This window comes from Acipenser ruthenus, chromosome 54, assembly GCF_902713425.1.
Source record: "Acipenser ruthenus chromosome 54, fAciRut3.2 maternal haplotype, whole genome shotgun sequence".
NCBI classification, from domain to species: domain Eukaryota; kingdom Metazoa; phylum Chordata; class Actinopteri; order Acipenseriformes; family Acipenseridae; genus Acipenser; species Acipenser ruthenus.
In genome coordinates, this window is record NC_081242.1 from 1,076,040 (window position 1) to 1,095,447 (window position 19,408).

At 39.6% G+C, this 19,408-nt stretch overlaps 1 protein-coding gene across 4 annotated transcripts in view; it reads left to right on the forward strand.

Moving 5' to 3' along the window:
• hsd3b7 (hydroxy-delta-5-steroid dehydrogenase, 3 beta- and steroid delta-isomerase) overlaps positions 1 to 16,568 on the forward strand; it is a 52,462-nt gene extending 35,894 nt beyond the window's left edge. For 3 of the 4 annotated variants that reach the window (XM_033997275.3, XM_059016967.1, XM_033997278.3), the window contains 5 exons: positions 1,419 to 1,574; positions 3,196 to 3,304; positions 13,321 to 13,420; positions 13,876 to 14,038; positions 15,092 to 16,566. In XM_033997275.3, the coding sequence (XP_033853166.1) occupies positions 1,419 to 1,574; positions 3,196 to 3,304; positions 13,321 to 13,420; positions 13,876 to 14,038; positions 15,092 to 15,510 (947 nt within the window). In that variant the 3' untranslated portion in view covers positions 15,511 to 16,566. Of the gene's footprint in view, positions 1 to 1,418; positions 1,575 to 3,195; positions 3,305 to 13,320; positions 13,421 to 13,875; positions 14,039 to 15,091 lie in introns of all 4 variants that reach the window. The other variant, XM_033997277.3, reaches the window with a different exon arrangement.
• Positions 16,569 to 19,408: the final 2,840 nt, after the last annotated feature.

Sequence of the window (19,408 nt, forward strand, 5' to 3'; positions counted from 1 at the left end):
GTGTATGCTGTGTCAAACCCTGACTTATCTGTCATCGTGGATATTTACTTTCCCACGCCCCCCACACCACCCCAGAATTACAAGAAAGGTGCTTTTTGTGGTTTTGAAATCAGATATGCTGATCAAGGAAGTTAGATTTCTTGTAACTTTTTTTTAAAGGGTTTTTTTGAGCAAAGCAGATCTTTCCATAAATCTGTCATGCACTTTCATTTGCTATCTAGGTCGCATCTTTGTGTAGTCATAGCAAACTTTTAGATTTTAAATTAAAAAAAAAAAAGTTATACATTTAATCTGTGGTGTGTATGCTTTGTCAAACCCTGACTTATCTGTCATCGTGGATATTTACTTTCCCACGCCTGAATCATTTCGAATCATTCTGTTTGAGACTTGAGGCCTATTTCACGTTCTGTTATCTAGGGCTGGACGATAATGACATTTTCAGTTATCAATTATCGGCTGTAAATTATCACGATAATCATGATTATCGGCTGAAAAAATAACATATGTAAAATGTCTTGGAATTTATCAAATTTAAAGCTATGTATACTTGAGCAATATGACAACTGCCTCTACGAGTTTAGAAGAAATAAAACTAGACAATTTTCAAAAAGACCAGCATCTTTAATAAAAGTTATGAAACAATGGTTGGTTACAAAAAAGCACAAATATAACCAAATGTTTGTTTGGTAGCTTTTCAACTTTTGAAATATAGGCTACTTATTTAAAAAAGTGTTTAAAAAAAAACCAAACAAATTATAGATTGCGATTAAAAAATATCAGCTTTTCCACACCGCCTACAGACGGGCTTATTACCTTGCGGATCACTTTCTGTCACTCCAAAACAAACTGCCACACAGGACTGATGCTGTTTCTTTTTTCTAAAATCTTTTCGGAAGGTTTGGTAGTTTCTGCAGTTGCCATCGCCATTAACTCAAACGTTTGCCTTTACTCGGTGAATCTTACGACACATGTTACAACTTCCCACTACGCAGCGTGCACAGATCATGTGTTGCGCCTCACGCAGGCAGTTAAGTCCTGTCTTACTGCTTCAATGCAGAGTTACTGTTACACACAAGCATATCATAGTGGGTAACGGACGATAAAATGATTATCGATAATTATTTTTCAACGCAATACAATTATCGATGCAAAAACATTATCGATAATATCACGATAATCGATTATTGTTCCAACCCTACTTCTATCGGTTTAAAACTTATATAAGTGTGCGGAGAATGTTACGTAGATGATACTTCAGGCTTCTGATTTTTCTGCAGCTTTTACACACACCGAGAAAAAACGTTTATAGTAAAATTAATTGAATTCCCTTTTTTTTGGGGGGGGGGGTGTCCTTTTTTAACTATTATTTATTTATTTTTTTTCCTGCTAACCCCTTTTCCTTAATGCTGTGTTTTCAGAGAAGATAACTGTCAAGCTGATTCAGGGAGACATCACAGACCTGACCACTGTGCTGAAGGTGACAGAAGGGGTAGACGTGGTCATTCACTCAGCCAGCTTGGTGGATGTCTGGCACAAAGTCCCAGAAAGCAAGATCCAGGCTGTCAACGTACAGGGTGAGTCTGGAGGCAAGGGGGCTGGGAATAAGGCTGCTGTGTGATCCAGTCCTGGTTTCACTAGGAATTTAATAATCAGACACACCTGAGCTTGTTACCTAGACACACTGGGGGCTGATCAAGCTGGTAGTAAAACCTGGAATGGATCACACTGCTGTGGAATAGGAGTTCCCATCCCTGCAAAGTGATACACTGAGATACACAGACAATGCTGGAATGGTAATAAGACTCATATTGCAACGCAGTATGATCCATTCCTGGTTTCACTGGGGTTAAGTTACAGGGGTTAAAATAAAGGTGAACTATGCATCAACAACTGCTGCTGCTGCAGAGTCAATTGCAGTAAGACCTTGTTTATTTTAGGTCTCATCCAAAGGACAGTCCAATCAGAGTCTGTACGAAGTTTCCATAATGCTATCTAAACGCTAGTCTTGTTTTTTTACAATGATTTTCCAATGACTCATTTTAACCTGAGGCTTCGGTTTCCAGTTTGGTGTTTCTTCCATGCCGTTTACAACTGGAAATTGTTAAGTATTTGTTTTTTCCAAGTGAGTATTCTGGAAAAAAAAAAAAAATAAAGGAACTTGGCAACAACGGACCTGAGTGAAAAAAACGAAACTGACCCATTATCTTGAAAGAAGGAATACATTCCATACTAGAGACGCACGTGCAGATTTACTGGATTATCGGGACGGAGCTCTCCGCAGAAATCAGGTGCTGACAATCAGGGGAGGGTGGCTGGTGTCGATCGGGCTGATTCACCGTTCAGAGTGAAACGAGTGAAGAAACAGCTGCTTGGGTTTGTGTGGATTGCTGTTCTCCACAGAGTCTTAAGCAGCAATCAATTATGACAAACCTAGTCCGATCGACACCAGCACCTGATTTCTGTAAAGAAAAGGGCTTGATAACCAGGTGGTTCAAATTATTATTATTATTATTTATTTATTTCTTAGCAGACGCCCTTATCCAGGACGACTTACAATTATTACAAGATATCACATTATTTTTACATATAATTACATTATTTTTTACATACAATTACCCATTTATACAGCTGGGTTTCTAGGTAAATCTAGGTAAAGTATCTTGATCAAGGGTACAGCAGTAGTGTCCCCCCCACCTGGGATTGAACCCACGACCCTCCGGTCAAGAATCCAGAGCCCTAACCACTACTCCACACTGCTGCCCTAATCCCGGCTCAGCCACTGACTCACTGTGTGTGTGTGTGTGTGTGTGTGTGTGTGTGTGTGTGTGTGTGTGTGTGTGTGTGTGTGTGTGTGTGTGTGTGTGTGTGTGTGTGTGTGTGTGTGTGTGTGTGTGTGTGTGTGTGTGTGTGTGTGTGTGTGTGTGTGTGTGTGTGTGTGTGTGTGACCCTGAGCAAGTCACTGAACCTCCTTGTGCTCCGTCCTTCGGATGAGACGTAAAACATACGAGGTCCTATTGGAAGTGATTGCAGCAGCACTAGTCTCTGTAAGTTGCTTTGGATAAAAGCGGCCACTAAATAACAGCATCCAGTCTGTTCCTGAAGGATGCTGAGAGTCCCTGCTTCAACAACTCTGCCCGGCAGGAAAACAAGAAAACCCAGGGCATGTTCTTAACCCCCCCCCTTTTGTATTCCCAGGAACGTGTCATGTGATCCAAGCCTGTCAAGACCACGGCATTCAGTATCTCATCTATACCAGCAGCATGGAGGTGGTAGGCCCAAACGTCAACGGAGAGCCTTTCTATAGGTAAGACCCTTTTACCATCTCCCTCAAACAAAGACTACTGTGGTATCCCGTTTGTAAAAGCACAGAGAAGATAATGAACCAGCTCCCTTCTCAAAGCACAGTGAAGATAATGAACCAGCCCCCTTCTCAAAGCACAGATAAGATAATGAACCAGCCCCCTTCTCAAAGCACAGAGAAGATAATGAACCAGCCCCCTTCTCAAAGCACAGTGAAGATAATGAACCAGCCCCCTTCTCAAAGCACAGAGAAGATAATGAACCAGCCCCCTTCTCAAAACACAGAGAAGATAATGAACCAGCCCCCTTCTCAAAGCACAGTGAAGATAATGAACCAGCCCCCTTCTCAAAGCACAGAGAAGATAATGAACCAGCCCCCTTCTCAAAGCACAGAGAAGATAATGAACCAGCCCCCTTCTCAAAACACAGAGAAGATAATGAACCAGCCCCCTTCTCAAAGCACAGTGAAGATAATGAACCAGCCCCCTTCTCAAAGCACAGAGAAGATAATGAACCAGCCCCCTTCTCAAAGCACAGAGAAGATAATGAACCAGCCCCCTTCTCAAAACACAGAGAAGATAATGAACCAGCCCCCTTGGTGTGGTGTGGTGTTCATTGCACAGAGTGACATCTGTACACTGGAATTCTGGCAAATTCTGCACTGCGATTGGCTGAATTCTGAAGTTATTTTAATAATATAAGAAACCTTTCTTGTAAAACACTGCCTTTTCAAAGAATTCGGGTGTTTTGTAGTTTTGAGTTTAACCTGTTTTGTTTTTCTTCAGCTCTTGTTAGTTTTAAGTAAACTCCTTGACCAATTCAAGAATTCTACTGATACAACTTATTAATAGGGGATAAAAAATGACTAATTTCACTAAAGACAGGTATTTTGAAGATATTTCACGATTTTAAACATGTTTTAAAGCAGAATAAAGTAGCATTGTCCCATTTTAAAATAATTTTCTCTAGAGTTAATATACAGGAAATGTTCCTCGATATTTAAATGCTTTCCCAAAAAAAACAGTAATTGCTAAATTGTAGAATTTTTATTTTTTATGTCCACCTTTTTAAAAGCATTCTATTTTCACCTCCAGTGAATTATCAAACTAAATAAAAACATTTATAAATGTAAAAAAAAATAACAACAGACAAAATGTCTGCAACTCTATGCATTGTGTGTTCAATCATTTACCAGGAAGGAAGCAAACTAAACCGGCTGCCAGGTTCCTGAATATAAAAGTTTCCCACAATAAAAGCACAGCAAAGTGTAATAAAGTACAGTCAAAGCATGGTAAAGCACAGAGAGGTCTGGTAAAGCATAGGGAAGCATTGTAAAGCACAGAGAGGTCTGGTAAAGCATAGGGAAGCATTGTAAACCACAGAGAGGTCTGGTAAAGCATAGGGAAGCATTGTAAAGCACAGAGAGGGATGGTAAAGCATAGGGAAGCATTGTAAAGCACAGAGAGGTCTGGTAAAGCATAGGAAAGCATTGTAAAGCACAGATAGGTCTGGTAAAGCATAGGGAAGCATTGTGAAGCACAGAGAGGTATGGTAAAGCATAGGGAAGCATTGTAAAGCACAGAGACATATGGTAAAGCATAGGCAAGCATTGTAAAACACAGAGGTCTGGTAAAGCATAGGGAAGCATTGTAAAGCACAGAGAGGTCTGGTAAAGCTTAGGGAAGCATTGTAAAGCACAGAGAGGTCTGGTAAAGCATAGGGAAGCATTGTAAAGCACAGAGAGGTCTGGTAAAGCATAGGGAAGCATTGTAAAGCACAGAGAGGTCTGGTAAAGCATAGGGAGGCATTGTAAAGCACAGAGAGGTCTGGTAAAGCATAGGGAAGCATTGTAAAGCACAGAGAGGTCTGGTAAAGCATAGGGAAGCATTGTAAAGCACAGAGAGGTCTGGTAAAGCATGGGGAAGCATTTTAAAGCACAGAGAGGTCTGGTAAAGCATAGGGAAGCATTGTAAAGCACAGAGAGGTGTGGTAAAGCATAGGGAAGCATTTTAAAGCACAGGGGGGTATGGTAAAGCATAGGGAAGCATTGTAAAGCACAGAGAGGTCTGGTAAAGTATAGGGAAGCATTGTAAAGCACAGGGGGGTATGGTAAAGCATAGGGAAGCATTGTAAAGCACAGAGAGGTATGGTACAGCATAGGGAAGCATTGTAAAGCACAGAGAGGTCTGGTAAAGCATGGGGAAGCATTTTAAAGCACAGAGAGGTCTGGTAAAGCATAGGGAAGCATTGTAAAGCACAGAGAGGTGTGGTAAAGCATAGGGAAGCATTTTAAAGCACAGGGGGGTATGGTAAAGCATAGGGAAGCATTGTAAAGCACAGAGAGGTCTGGTAAAGTATAGGGAAGCATTGTAAAGCACAGGGGGGTATGGTAAAGCATAGGGAAGCATTGTAAAGCACAGAGAGGTATGGTACAGCATAGGGAAGCATTGTAAGCACAGAGATATAAAAAAATAATTCAGTTTGCAGAATTCAGTTTAGTTTTCTGTGCAAAGACGGATATTCAATGTTTCAAATTTTTTGCATTGCGATCCCTCGGGCATTTGTGGCTCTCACACCAAATACTATTTGAATAGATGTTGAAAAACAACAGCATTACAGTAACTTGACAGAACCACCCTTCCTAACAGTAAGTGGATTTACAGGAATAACAAAAATATTTTTTTTTATTTTTTCCTCTAAAATAAAGGCGTTTCCTAGTCCTGTCAAAAGCAGTCAGTGAAGCATCCTTGGTTTGGGATTTCCTTTGTCTTAAAATGTACACAATAATGTGGCTTTGGCTATCAATCAGGGCAGCAGTGTGGAGTAGTGGTTAGGGGCTCTGGACTCTTGACCGGAGGGTCGTGGGTTCAATCCCAGGTGGGGGACACTGCTGCTGTACCCTTGAGCAAGGTACTTTACCTAGATTGCTCCAGTAAAAACCCAACTGTATAAATGGGTAATTGTATGTAAAAATAATGTGATATCTTGTAACAATTGTAAGTCGTCCTGGATAAGGGCGTCTGCTAAGAAAGAAATAATAATAATAATAATAATCACAATCACAGTCGCTAAGCTGTGCGGAGTACAGGGCTGTACACACCCAACTCGTTACAAACGCATTGCTCTGCTGGGGAGCCATGTGGTGTCTGGTTAGAACAACAGTCAATTCCTGACTCAATACTCAATAGGTAAACCATTTCCACGAAATCATATTGAATACAGATGGCTTGATTCCTGCGTGTGAGGTGCACACATTCTGGGAAGCACATATTTGAATCACAGGAAAAGCAGTGATGACAGCGGAAATTTAAAAAATCCTGATCTCGTCCGGTTCCTAGCAGCTGTGGTGAAAAGTTTTGCATTGCCTAGAATTAAAAAACAATATATATATATATATGTCTTGCGGAAGGAAGCCATAACGGTAGCACAGCAGTATTTCATGTTAGATTTTGAAGTGTCACGTTTTTTTTGTCAATGTGTCGGTTTTTTCGTTAAGTATCTGGGAATACTACAAAGCGGTGTGCAATTCAATATGTTAACAAGGGAACATTATTCAGCAGCTTTCATTGGACTCTATGAAGCTGAGGGAGTTCATTCTATATAGAGGGTGTGCAATTCAATATGTTAACAAGGGAACATTATTCAGCAGCTTTCACTGGACTCTATGAAGCTGAGGGAGTTCATTCTATATAGAGGGGGTGGAATTCAATATGTTAACAAGGGAACATTATTCAGCAGCTTTCACTGGACTCTATGAAGCTGAGGGAGTTCATTCTATATAGAGGGTGTGCAATTCAATATGTTAACAAGGGAACATTATTCAGCAGCTTTCATTGGACTCTATGAAGCTGAGGGAGTTCATTCTATATAGAGGGTGTGCAATTCAATATGTTAACAAGGGAACATTATTCAGCAGCTTTCATTGGACTCTATGAAGCTGAGGGAGTTCATTCTATATAGAGGGGGTGGAATTCAATATGTTAACAAGGGAACATTATTCAGCAGCTTTCACTGGACTCTATGAAGCTGAGGGAGTTCATTCTATATAGAGGGTGTGCAATTCAATATGTTAACAAGGGAACATTATTCAGCAGCTTTCATTGGACTCTATGAAGCTGAGGGAGTTCATTCTATATAGAGGGTGTGCAATTCAATATGTTAACAAGGGAACATTATTCAGCAGCTTTCATTGGACTCTATGAAGCTGAGGGAGTTCATTCTATATAGAGGGGGTGGAATTCAATATGTTAACAAGGGAACATTATTCAGCAGCTTTCACTGGACTCTATGAAGCTGAGGGAGTTCATTCTATATAGAGGGTGTGCAATTCAATATGTTAACAAGGGAACATTATTCAGCAGCTTTCATTGGACTCTATGAAGCTGAGGGAGTTCATTCTATATAGAGGGTGTGCAATTCAATATGTTAACAAGGGAACATTATTCAGCAGCTTTCATTGGACTCTATGAAGCTGAGGGAGTTCATTCTATATAGAGGGGGTGCAATTCAATATGTTAACAAGGGAACATTATTCAGCAGCTTTCATTGGACTCTATGAAGCTGAGGGAGTTCATTCTATATAGAGGGGGTGCAATTCAATATGTTAACAAGGGAACATTATTCAGCAGCTTTCATTGGACTCTATGAAGCTGAGGGAGTTCATTCTATATAGAGGGGGTGGAATTCAATATGTTAACAAGGGAACATTATTCAGCAGCTTTCATTGGACTCTATGAAGCTGAGGGAGTTCATTCTATATAGAGGGGGTGGAATTCAATATGTTAACAAGGGAACATTATTCAGCAGCTTTCATTGGACTCTATGAAGCTGAGGGAGTTCATTCTATATAGAGGGGTGCAATTCAATATGTTAACAAGGGAACATTATTCAGCAGCTTTCATTGGACTCTATGAAGCTGAGGGAGTTCATTCTATATAGAGGGTGTGCAATTCAATATGTTAACAAGGGAACATTATTCAGCAGCTTTCATTGGACTCTATGAAGCTGAGGGAGTTCATTCTATATAGAGGGGGTGCAATTCAATATGTTAACAAGGGAACATTATTCAGCAGCTTTCATTGGACTCTATGAAGCTGAGTGAGTTCATTCTATATAGAGGGGGTGCAATTCAATATGTTAACAAGGGAACATTATTCAGCAGCTTTCATTGGACTCTATGAAGCTGAGGGAGTTCATTCTATATAGAGGGTGTGGAATTCAATATGTTAACAAGGGAACATTATTCAGCAGCTTTCATTGGACTCTATGAAGCTGAGGGAGTTCATTTTATATAGAGGGTGTGCAATTCAATATGTTAACAAGGGAACATTATTCAGCAGCTTTCATTGGACTCTATGAAGCTGAGGGAGTTCATTCTATATAGAGGGTGTGCAATTCAATATGTTAACAAGGGAACATTATTCAGCAGCTTTCACTGGACTCTATGAAGCTGAGGGAGTTCATTCTATATAGAGGGTGTGCAATTCAATATGTTAACAAGGGAACATTATTCAGCAGCTTTCACTGGACTCTATGAATAACGCCCTGTGAAAATCGCGGAAATTCTTTAAAATTCACGTCAGTGTCACAGAGTAAAGTATCGTATTTCGCGGAATGTGCACGGAACTATTTTATAAATTATCTGTACAGATTATTATCATTTTTTTAAACATCAGATATATAGATAAATGCACTGACGCCATCAAAAACAACACCAAAGTTATCCAAGCATTTCACAATAGCTTGTTCTAGTACGTCGGATGCATGTTTTCCATTTAGCTCTTGCAAAACAAATGCAATGTGTAGCCCAACATTTGCTAGACTCAGGCTGAAGACATACTTAACTTTTGGTTGTCCGATATTTGCGCAAACAAATGTCTTTGTCAGATCAAAATTTGAATCTGTTTCATGCTTCACGGTTTTCAGTGGACTTTTGGAACATGGAAGTCACTGCTTTTTATTTCTGTGCAAGTATTATTATTTATTTCTTAACAGACGCCCTTATCCAGGGCGACTACAATTGTTACAAGATATCACATTATTTTTACATACAATTACCCATTTATACAGTTGGGTTTTTACTGGAGCAATCTAGGTAAAGTACCTTGCTCAAGGGTACAGCAGCAGTGTCCCCCCCACCTGGGATTGAACCCACGACCCTCCGGTCAAGAGTCCAGAGCCCTAACCACTACTCCACACTGTGGAGTAATGCTCTGCCTTTCTAGTTTCTTGTTTACAGTGTGTAGTATTTTAATTTCATATAGATTTCATATAGTCACATGACAATAGCTGCACAGTGAATAGTACACGCAGACTCACAGCAGAACTGTACAGTTTGGTTAAAGTGTTTTTTTATGCAGTACAAATAATAATGATGAAGTAATGTATTTTTATTTCTTACGCATATCGGGTATTGGACAATTTTCACTTTCCGTGCAGCGCGATTTACACAGGGCCTTATCTATGAAGCAAAATTAGTTAATTCTATAGGGAGATGATGCATAACTTTTGGCTATAGAGGTCCACTCTCTGTAATATTTTAAGTGCAGCTGCTCCCAATAGATTTTCAAAGGGGGGTGTGACTTTTATAACCAGCACTGAAGCATGTTGAAAGATAATCATGCTAGGCAGTAATCGCTAATTTCATTTTCGTCCAGCCTTAATATAATTAGATAATTGCATTTCTGTCCAACCTTAATAACTCATCCTTAGTCAGCTGCAGCACATATAGGCACAGTTTCTGTTGGTCTGTGTAAATTGAGCTTTAAGTGGATGCTCTATGTTGTCGTTACAAAATATAGTCCTGATGCATTTCCTCGGGTAACTTGACATACACATCTCCTGTTTATTTTTTTTCTTCTTTTAGAATCTAAATAAAATCTTAATCTGTAAATGAGTGCACGCAATACCAATGGCTATGTTAGTCCGTTTTTCATATTATTGATTGATTCAGATATCCAGAAGTTACACACAAATAACGTAAGCATTTATCGTTGGACACAACAGCAGGGTGGAGTAGTGGTTAGGGCTCTGGACTCTTGACCGGAAGGTCGTGGGTTCAATCCCAGGTGGGGGGGACGCTGCTGCTGTGCCCTTGAGCAAGGTACTTTACCTAGATTGCTCCAGTAAAAAATACCCAACTGTATAAATGGGTAATTGTATGTAAAAATAATGTGATATCTTGTAACAATTGTAAGTCGCCCTGGATAAGGCTAAGAAATAAATAATAATAATACACAACAGCCTAGCTCCTGCTTTTAAACAGAAATCAGACAGCGGTGGGTTATCTAATGTGCTGGGAGAAAATCTGAGGTACAGAGATGATCTTTCGCCGGGAGAGGATTCAGGTAGCTTGTCTCTCTCATATTCTCAAGAGCCTGGCCCAGCTTTTTTGTACAGGTTCGCGCCCGCCCTCCGCCTGGGTGTGGATTGCCTCGCCCTGTGTGATGCTCCTGCCTTTGTTAACCGAGATCCCTACAATATTGTCCCAGACACAGAACACACATCTCTTCTCACACAAGGTCAGCTTCTACGCAGTTTACCAATCCCTTGTCCCTGCGTCATCTGGGCTCTAGTAGATAAACATATTCTCACAACTGCAGCTGGGCTCCAGCACGCTATGTTTAGGGTTGAGTGATCCCTCCGACACAGTTGGTGAATGGAGTGGTAAAAAAATAGAATCGGCCGGAAACAAAAGGGAGAGATTTATTACATCAATTAAATTACGCACGCTTGCTTCTGTAACCTATAGGTCCGGAGGAAGGAAAATGGGCTTTTGTCAGTCCTTAATCCGCTATTGTGCCTCTGTGACTATGCCTCCCTCCCTGCCTCCCTTAGGGTTGGTAAAACGCTGCGTCAGATTTCCATGAATGGCCTGTTTTGTCTGTTTGTTTTGCTTACTCTATTGTACGGTGACTGACAACTCATCAGAGTGGAAACAGGTGTTTTTTTTGTCTGGTATCAATGCTTTGATACCATTTTATTTTTATTTGTGCCATTATGTGTCAGTTCCTTGTCACAGTGTAAAGCTGTGCAAAGTATCAGATTGGAAAAGAAGGATAAAGACAGAAAAAAAGAAATAAAGAAAGCGCTGGGCTGCAGTGTGGGAGGCAGTGGGGTTTGAGGAGCTCAGTGGTTAGAGAAAGAAAGCGCTGGGCTGCAGTGTGGAAGGCAGTGGGGTGTGAGCAGCTCAGTGGTTAGATAAAGAAAGCGATGGGCTGCAGTGTGGAAGGCAGTGGGGTTTGAGGAGCTCAGAGGTTAGAGAAAGAAAGTGCTGGGCTGCAGTGTGGAAGGCAGTGGGGTTTGAGGAGCTCAGTGGTTAGAGAAAGAAAGCGCTGGGCTGCAGTGTGGAAGGCAGTGGGGTTTGAGGAGCTCAGTGATTAGAGAAAGAAAGCTATGGCTGCAGTGTGGAAGGCAGTGGGGTTTGAGGAGCTCAGAGGTTAGAGAAAGAAAGCGCTGGGCTGCAGTGTGGAAGGCAGTGGGGTTTGAGGAGCTCAGTGGTTAGAGAAAGAAAGCGCTGGGCTGCAGTGTGGAAGGCAGTGGGGTTTGAGGAGCTCAGTGGTTAGAGAAAGAAAGTGCTGGGCTGCAGTGTGGGAGGCAGTGGGGTTTGAGGAGCTCAGTGGTTAGAGAAAGAAAGCGCTGGGCTGCAGTGTTTTATTACCATGAATGATTCATTTCTCCTGGAACTCGCTACTGGAAAGTATCAGACTGTTCTAAACGTTTAAATGAAGACAGATGAATGGAAAAACAGAAACATCAAACTGTTTTAGAAACAACGAAATGGTAAAAACAAAACAAAACAGTTTTGTCTTTCTCTGGGTATGTAAAATAAAGGAATGGAACCATCTTTTAAATACGAAAACACGTAATGATAATTCTGTTTCTCTGAACTGATACCTAGGCTTTCTTCTTTTCAACATTTTATTATTCAGAGGCTTGCAAAAATCAATAGCCTTTTAGAGTACAGTATTTATTATTTATTAAAGTATCTAGTTCTACTATACAATACAATACAATTCTATATTTCTATAGCACCTTCCATCAAAAGGATGCCAAAGCGCTTCAGGCAAAAAAAATGTAATAACATTGAAATTTAAAAAAAAGACCCCTGGTTGATATCTAGGGTATGAATAATTCTAGAGGCTACTACTGTATATTATATCCTGAACAAATATGAATGTGAAAAAAGGCTTTTTTCAGTAGTGAGTCTGCATACTCTTGTGCTGGTAATTATTATTTGTTTATTTAGCAGACGCCTTTATCCAAGGCGACTTACAGAGACTAGGGTGTGTGAACTATGCATCAGCTGCAGAGTCACTTACAACTACGTCTCACCCGAAAGACGGAGCACAAGGAGGTTAAGTGACTTGCTCAGGGTCACACAATGAGTCAGTGGCTGAGGTGGGATTTGAACCGGGGAACCTCCTGGTTACAAGCCCTTTTCTTTAACCACTGGATCACACAGCCTCCTATGTATTCATAATGTTATTTATATAACAAAAAATAGTACACTATCAATGAAAATGGTTATATACACAAATCTGAAATGACGCCCCTGGTTGATAATAAAAATATATATATATTTTCTCCGATGGGCAGCGAGCTCTGCTGTCTGCTGCTCTTCTCCAAACAGGACTGATAATAAAGGGAATTCTGTGGTCTGATGAGCTAATTGGGGGAAGTGCCCCTTGTTTGTTTGTGTTTTTGGCAGTGTAACAGGAAGTGAATCTCCGTCTCGACCTCTCCCAGGTCACAGGTCACAGTGACCTCTTTTGTTTGGCTATCTAGGACTGTGCCGGCCAGTTTCAATGGCCAAGCTGTGGTCACTGAGTCTGTACTTGATCTGCCTTTTTGTTTTGTATTTTTCACCCTGACAACATATTCTGCCAAGGTAAACTCTTTCTTTAGGGCCAGATATCATTCTAGTTTTATTATGTGATTTAATTTCATCTCGCTCTCTCTCTCCCCCTCTCTCTCTCTCCTCTTCTTTCTTTCTCTCTTTCTTTCTTTCTTTCTTTCCAGAGGGAACGAGGATACAGAGTACAACATTTTTCACAATATGCCATACCCCAAAAGCAAAGCCCAAGCTGAGAGACTAGTCATCGAGGCCAATGGGAGAAAGGTAAGAGCCATCACCTAACATTGAAGCGTGTTTTGGTAAAACTACAAAGCGGTGTGCAATTCAATATGTTAACAAGGGAACATTATTCAGCAGCTTTCATTGGACTCTATGAAGCTGAGGGAGTTCATTCTATATAGAGGGTGTGCAATTCAATATGTTAACAAGGGAACATTATTCAGCAGCTTTCATTGGACTCTATGAAGCTGAGTGAGTTCATTCTATATAGAGGGTGTGCAATTCAATATGTTAACAAGGGAACATTATTCAGCAGCTTTCATTGGACTCTATGAAGCTGAGGGAGTTCATTCTATAGGGTGATAATGCAAAACTTTTGCCAGTAGCTGTGTGTACACACTCTGATAAGTATAGCTGCTGCTAAACCGGCTTCGATGAGGACGTTAAACTTATAATATATTTTACAAGGACTGCTTGTCATTGTGATTCTTTCCCTTCAGGTGAATGGAGGGAAGACTCTGTATACCTGCGCGCTCAGACCCACAGGTATCTATGGAGAGAAACATGAATTGATGAGGCAGTTCTATAACATGGGAATGCGGACTGGAGGCTGGATGCTGAGAGCCATTCCTGGGAATATTGAGCACGGCCGTGTCTATGCAGGTAAACCCCCTTTCACACTGACTCCCATACAGGTCAGCCCTTCCTATGCTAACTCAGGAAGGGGGCACAGAGTCAGCGCAGTAATGGCTGTTTTGTGAACAAGTGTGATTTATGAATGATCCAAAGCGACTTAGAGAGACTGGGGGAGAGACTTTAGAGTACTGTAATCTGCCACAAGTGTTATTTAATCTGTAGTATTTTGTATTTAATTATATCCTGATGTAACTATCACTGTTATCTGCTCCGTTATTGAATCGTATTTTGTCATATACTTGTACTTGCTAGAACTGAAGTCATTGTAATTATCTTGCTCTTAATTAATACTTGTACTGTGATTCTTGAAATGTGTTTTTTGTTTACAACTGTAAGTCGCGCTGGGTAAGGGCGTCTGCTAAGAAATAAATAATAATAATAATCAAGACCTGCTGCTGCTGCTGCAGAGTCGCTTCCAATAGGACCTTGTTGTCTGTTTCTCCTTCTGTAAAAAGGATACATAATGAAAAGCACACACTTCTTCACACACAGAGAGAGCGGTGAGGGGATGGAAAGGTTTGCCAAGGACTACCGACAGCTATGGCTAAAAGTTTTGCATCATCACCTTGTAGAAAGAACTCATTTTGCTTCGTAAAGGCGAATGAAAGCTACTGAATAATGTTGCGTTAACATAATGAATTACGCACCGCTTGGTAGATTTCAAATGATAATTGATAAATACAACATTTCAAAATACTACTGTACTACAGTTAAGGCTTCCGGTAGACCTTTTTTTTTTTTTTACGATATCATTTTGTAGTTTACTTTTGATTTACATGATGTTAAATGAGTTCATTGAGTTTTTTTTTAAATTATGTCTCAATCCTAAAATTCTAAGGTGCTGCAAAACTGGCCAGAGGCACGTTGTCGAGGCTGAATAAACCACTGGAATTCTTTTTAAGACTTAACAAAGTTCTGAGATCAACCAGCTGTTAGGAACCGGACGAGCTCTGATGGGCCAGGCGGACTTCTCTCGTTCGGGAGTGTCCCCGTTCTTAACCTCCCCTCTTTCTCTTCCAGGAAACGTGGCCTGGATGCACCTCCTTGTCGCCCGTATGATCCGCGAGAAGCCGGAAGTCGTGGGAGGGCAAGTGTACTTCTGTTACGACGACTCTCCTTACAAGAGCTACGAAGACTTCAACATGGAGTTCCTGTCTAGGTTTGGGTTCAGAGAAGTGCGCATCCCTTACTTCGTCCTGACAGTTATGGCCATGGTCAACGACTTCCTCCGCACTCTCCTGAAACCCCTGGTCAACTACACACCGCTCATGAACCGCTACACCCTGACCGTGGCCTCCACCACCTTCACGGTAAAGACCGACAAAGCAGAGAGAGACTTCGGTTACCGGCCTCTCTATTCCTGGCAGCAGTGTCGGGACAACACCATCGCCTGGATTTCTACCTTCGCAGAGGGGGTAGATGCGCAGAAGGAAAAGTAGCGTGCCGGGTTTTTTTTGGGGGGGGGGGGGCGGAATCCGAAAAGAAAAAACTTCAGAAATTCTACGACGCACGTTTTGACCAGGAAGTCTTTTTAAAACAATGAAGAAAAAAAAAAATGTTGTTAAGTTTGTTACTCAGTTTATTAACTGGGATGGGTATCAGACTCCTATTCCACAGCAGTGTGATCCATTCCAGGTTTTACTACCAGCTTGATCAGCCCCCAGTGTGTCTAGGTAACAAGCTCAGGTGTGTCTTATTATTTCATCTCCTAGTGAAACCAGGGCTGGATTACACTGCTGTGCAGCGGGAGTCTGATTCCCAGCCCTGATCTTGAATGTGACAGACAGAAAAGAGAATATTGCAGTTCTTGATTTATTATTCAAAATGATGACCGTCTGCATCCACGCTCTAATCACTGACGTTGTGCCGATTTTTGTATTACTGCATTATTACTCACTTGACAAAGTTATCTTTACCAATTTGTGATAAGGGTAACCCCTAAAGCTCTGGCCAAAAGGTTTGCATCACCACCCTACAGAATGAACTCCCTCAGCTTCATAGAGTCCAATGAAAGCTGCTGAATAATGTTCCCTTGTTAACATATTGAATTGCACACCCTCTATATAAAATGAACTCCCTCAGCTTCATAGAGTCCAATGAAAGCTGCTGAATAATGTTCCCTTGTTAACATATTGAATTGCACACCCTCTATATAAAATGAACTCCCTCAGCTTCATAGAGTCCAATGAAAGCTGCTGAATAATGTTCCCTTGTTAACATATTGAATTGCACCTCCTCTATATAGAATGAACTCACTCAGCTTCATAGAGTCCAGTGAAAGCTGCTGAATAATGTTCCCTTGTTAACATATTGAATTCCACACCGCCGCTATGTAATTTTCCAGATACTTCACGAAAAACTGACAAAAACTGAAAAATGTGACATTTCGAAATCTAACATGAACTATTACTGTGCTACTATTATTATGGCTTCCGGTAGACTTTTTAAGCGATATCATTTTGTAGTTTCTCTTCGATTACATGATGATATATTAAAAGCTTTTAAATTATGTTCATATATATATATATATATATATATATATATATATATATATATATTTTTTTTTTTTTTTTTTTTTTTCAAAAATGATGTCTCGGTCTTCAATTCTAGAGTGATGCAAAACTTGTGGCCACAGCTGTAGATGGAGAATTTGAAAGTAAAGGTAATTTTCAATTGACCAGTTTTCGAACCAGCATTTAGCCTCCTGAACCAGCAGGACAGCTACCAGCTTTGATCTACAGTGCTGGGATTTCAAACCTACGTCACAGTCACCGACTGCTGCACAGGCCGAAATCTCAATGTCCTTTTCAACACCGAAGACGTTTTTTTGGTCACACCCTCTGTTATAAGCATACTGATTTCAATTTAGTCTCTAGCAATAGAAATACCTATTTGTGTAAACCAGTATTGGAAATGTAATTAATGTTGAAATACTGCCAGTGAATCTATTGTGATGCTTTTGGATAGCTCATAATTTAACATGCAATATGTATACTTAAAATATTTATATAGATATAGCGAGATAGATAGCTAGATAGATATTATTTATTTAGCAAATGCCTTTATCCACTTAAAGAGACTAGGGTGTGTGAACTATGCATCAGCTGCAGAGTCACTTACAACAACGTCTCACCCGAAAGACGGAGCACAAGGAGGTTAAGTGACTTGCTCAGGGTCACACAATGAGTCAGTGGCTGAGGTGGAATCTGAACCGGGGACCTCCTAGTTACAAGCCATAAATGTGTGTGTGTGTGTGTATATATATTTGCAATATTATAAGCAATAACATTCAAGTTAATTATTTGAAATTATAGATGCAGAATATTTAAGAATCGTGGTGCCATTTGGAATGAGGAAGTATTGCAAGTATTTACAGTATAGTTCCTATTCAAAGCTTTTTAGAATAATGTACGTAATCCTACCTGTTGTGGACTTGCAAATAATTCTTCCTGAACAGCAATGCTAGTACGATTTGATATATATATATATATATATAACATTTACAGTAAGTTTAATTCTCAAGCACCTTGACACTTTTTTTAAAACCCGCTTCTAAAGTTTATCCAGAAAGCTGAGTCGTCGGTCAGTATTTTTAAATCGAAGCTCAACACATATAGATCTCTTTTGGGTTGCTGTTTATTTTTATAAAGCGCTCTGAGGGTGTTTGCATATTAAGGACACTATGTGAATGAAATTGGTTCTGGTGTGTTTGTTTAAAAAGACCGTAAAACTTCAAATAATTGCTGGGTCGCAAATAATTGAATAATTAATTGCCTTAACAATGCACAAGTTTGAGATTAAACAATACATTATTTTTGATAATGATGCAGATTGCTTTTATTGTTCATTTTAAAAAACATTTTAGAAGTTTGTAATTATTATTATTATTATTATTATTATTATTATTATTATTATTATTATTCTGTGTTCTGATATCTACAGGGCTGTCTTTTAGTGGATTTAACTGGTATTATTATTATTATTATTATTATTATCAATGGTAGATCTAATTCCGTTTTTAAATACATCTGCTTGTTCATTTTCCAGCGTTTTGCATACCGTATCCTTTTTAACCAGCGCATAAAAAAGCCGGTAATAGGCTAATACTTTCGCTTTATACTTGAGGGTGTGCAATACAATGTCACGTTGTGATTAAACAAAAGTATTAGTTCGTTCCCCCAGACCACAACATTTTAACAAAGTTGCTGGAGTGTTTAAATTGAGTTACGATGTTGCTACAAGGCTGTGTGTTAGCCTCTTCTCAATCAGTGACCTCATGAAGCCCGTGATCCAATATAATCGCCAGTCACCAATACTCGCTGCCTCTGCTGGCAAATATTATAAATAAACACCTGAAGCATTTCATTCAAGTTTTACGGTATGCAAATATTTGACCTCGCTGTGATAAATAGAGTAGAAATGCATTTTTTTTTTTTTTACCTCTAAGGCTGTATCTATTTACAGTAAAAACATGTTCTCATTCCACAGTATAAAAATGGATATTGAAAGCTATTTCATTATTTAAATGTTCATTACAGCAGAAAAATATATAGTGCGTTATCACATTCAATTCTTTTTTTGTCTAGAGTTATTATACAGCAAATGTTCCTCAATATTTTGGAAAATTATCAAACAAAATAAACATGAATATTGCTATATTTGTTTTTAAGCGATTAAAAAAATATAGAGACTTTTTACAGGGGACTACATATTACACAATGGGCAAACTTTAAGGCAATAAAATGGTGTTAAGTTCTCTAAGAATCTTGCCCGTATTTAATTCTATTACAGTATTGACACCTGGCTGTATTATCACCAGCTGGTGTTCCTTTTAGCACTACAGTAGCAAACCACATGAAGTATTTTCTGTTGAGCCTCGTCACAGCCAGTAGACGACAGCCGGGACTACTTTCCACTACTGTGAGTGGATGAGAAATAGTCCCTATTTTTCTTGAATGTATAAGAACTATATGAAATGTATGTACCTGTCGTATATTCATGTATTTATTAATTAAGGTTCTGTTAACAATATATACATTAATATATATGTTTTATTTCTCTCCAATGTGTTTGTGTGTGTGTGTGATTTAAAAAAAAAAAATATATATATATATAGTTGTTTATATTTGGTGGGCTTTTTCTTTCCTCTGTGTTAAAATCGCAGTTTATATCACATTTTATACATTTCTATTTAGTAGTTTTTCAGTTATGTAAAATTCATTTTCTTCTTAAAAATAATACCCGGTCTCCGCTGGGAGACTCTGAAGGGAGAGTCGCATTGGCTGCGGGTTAGAAAAACAAAACCAGCCAGGACTGTTTCTCCTAATCGCACTGCAG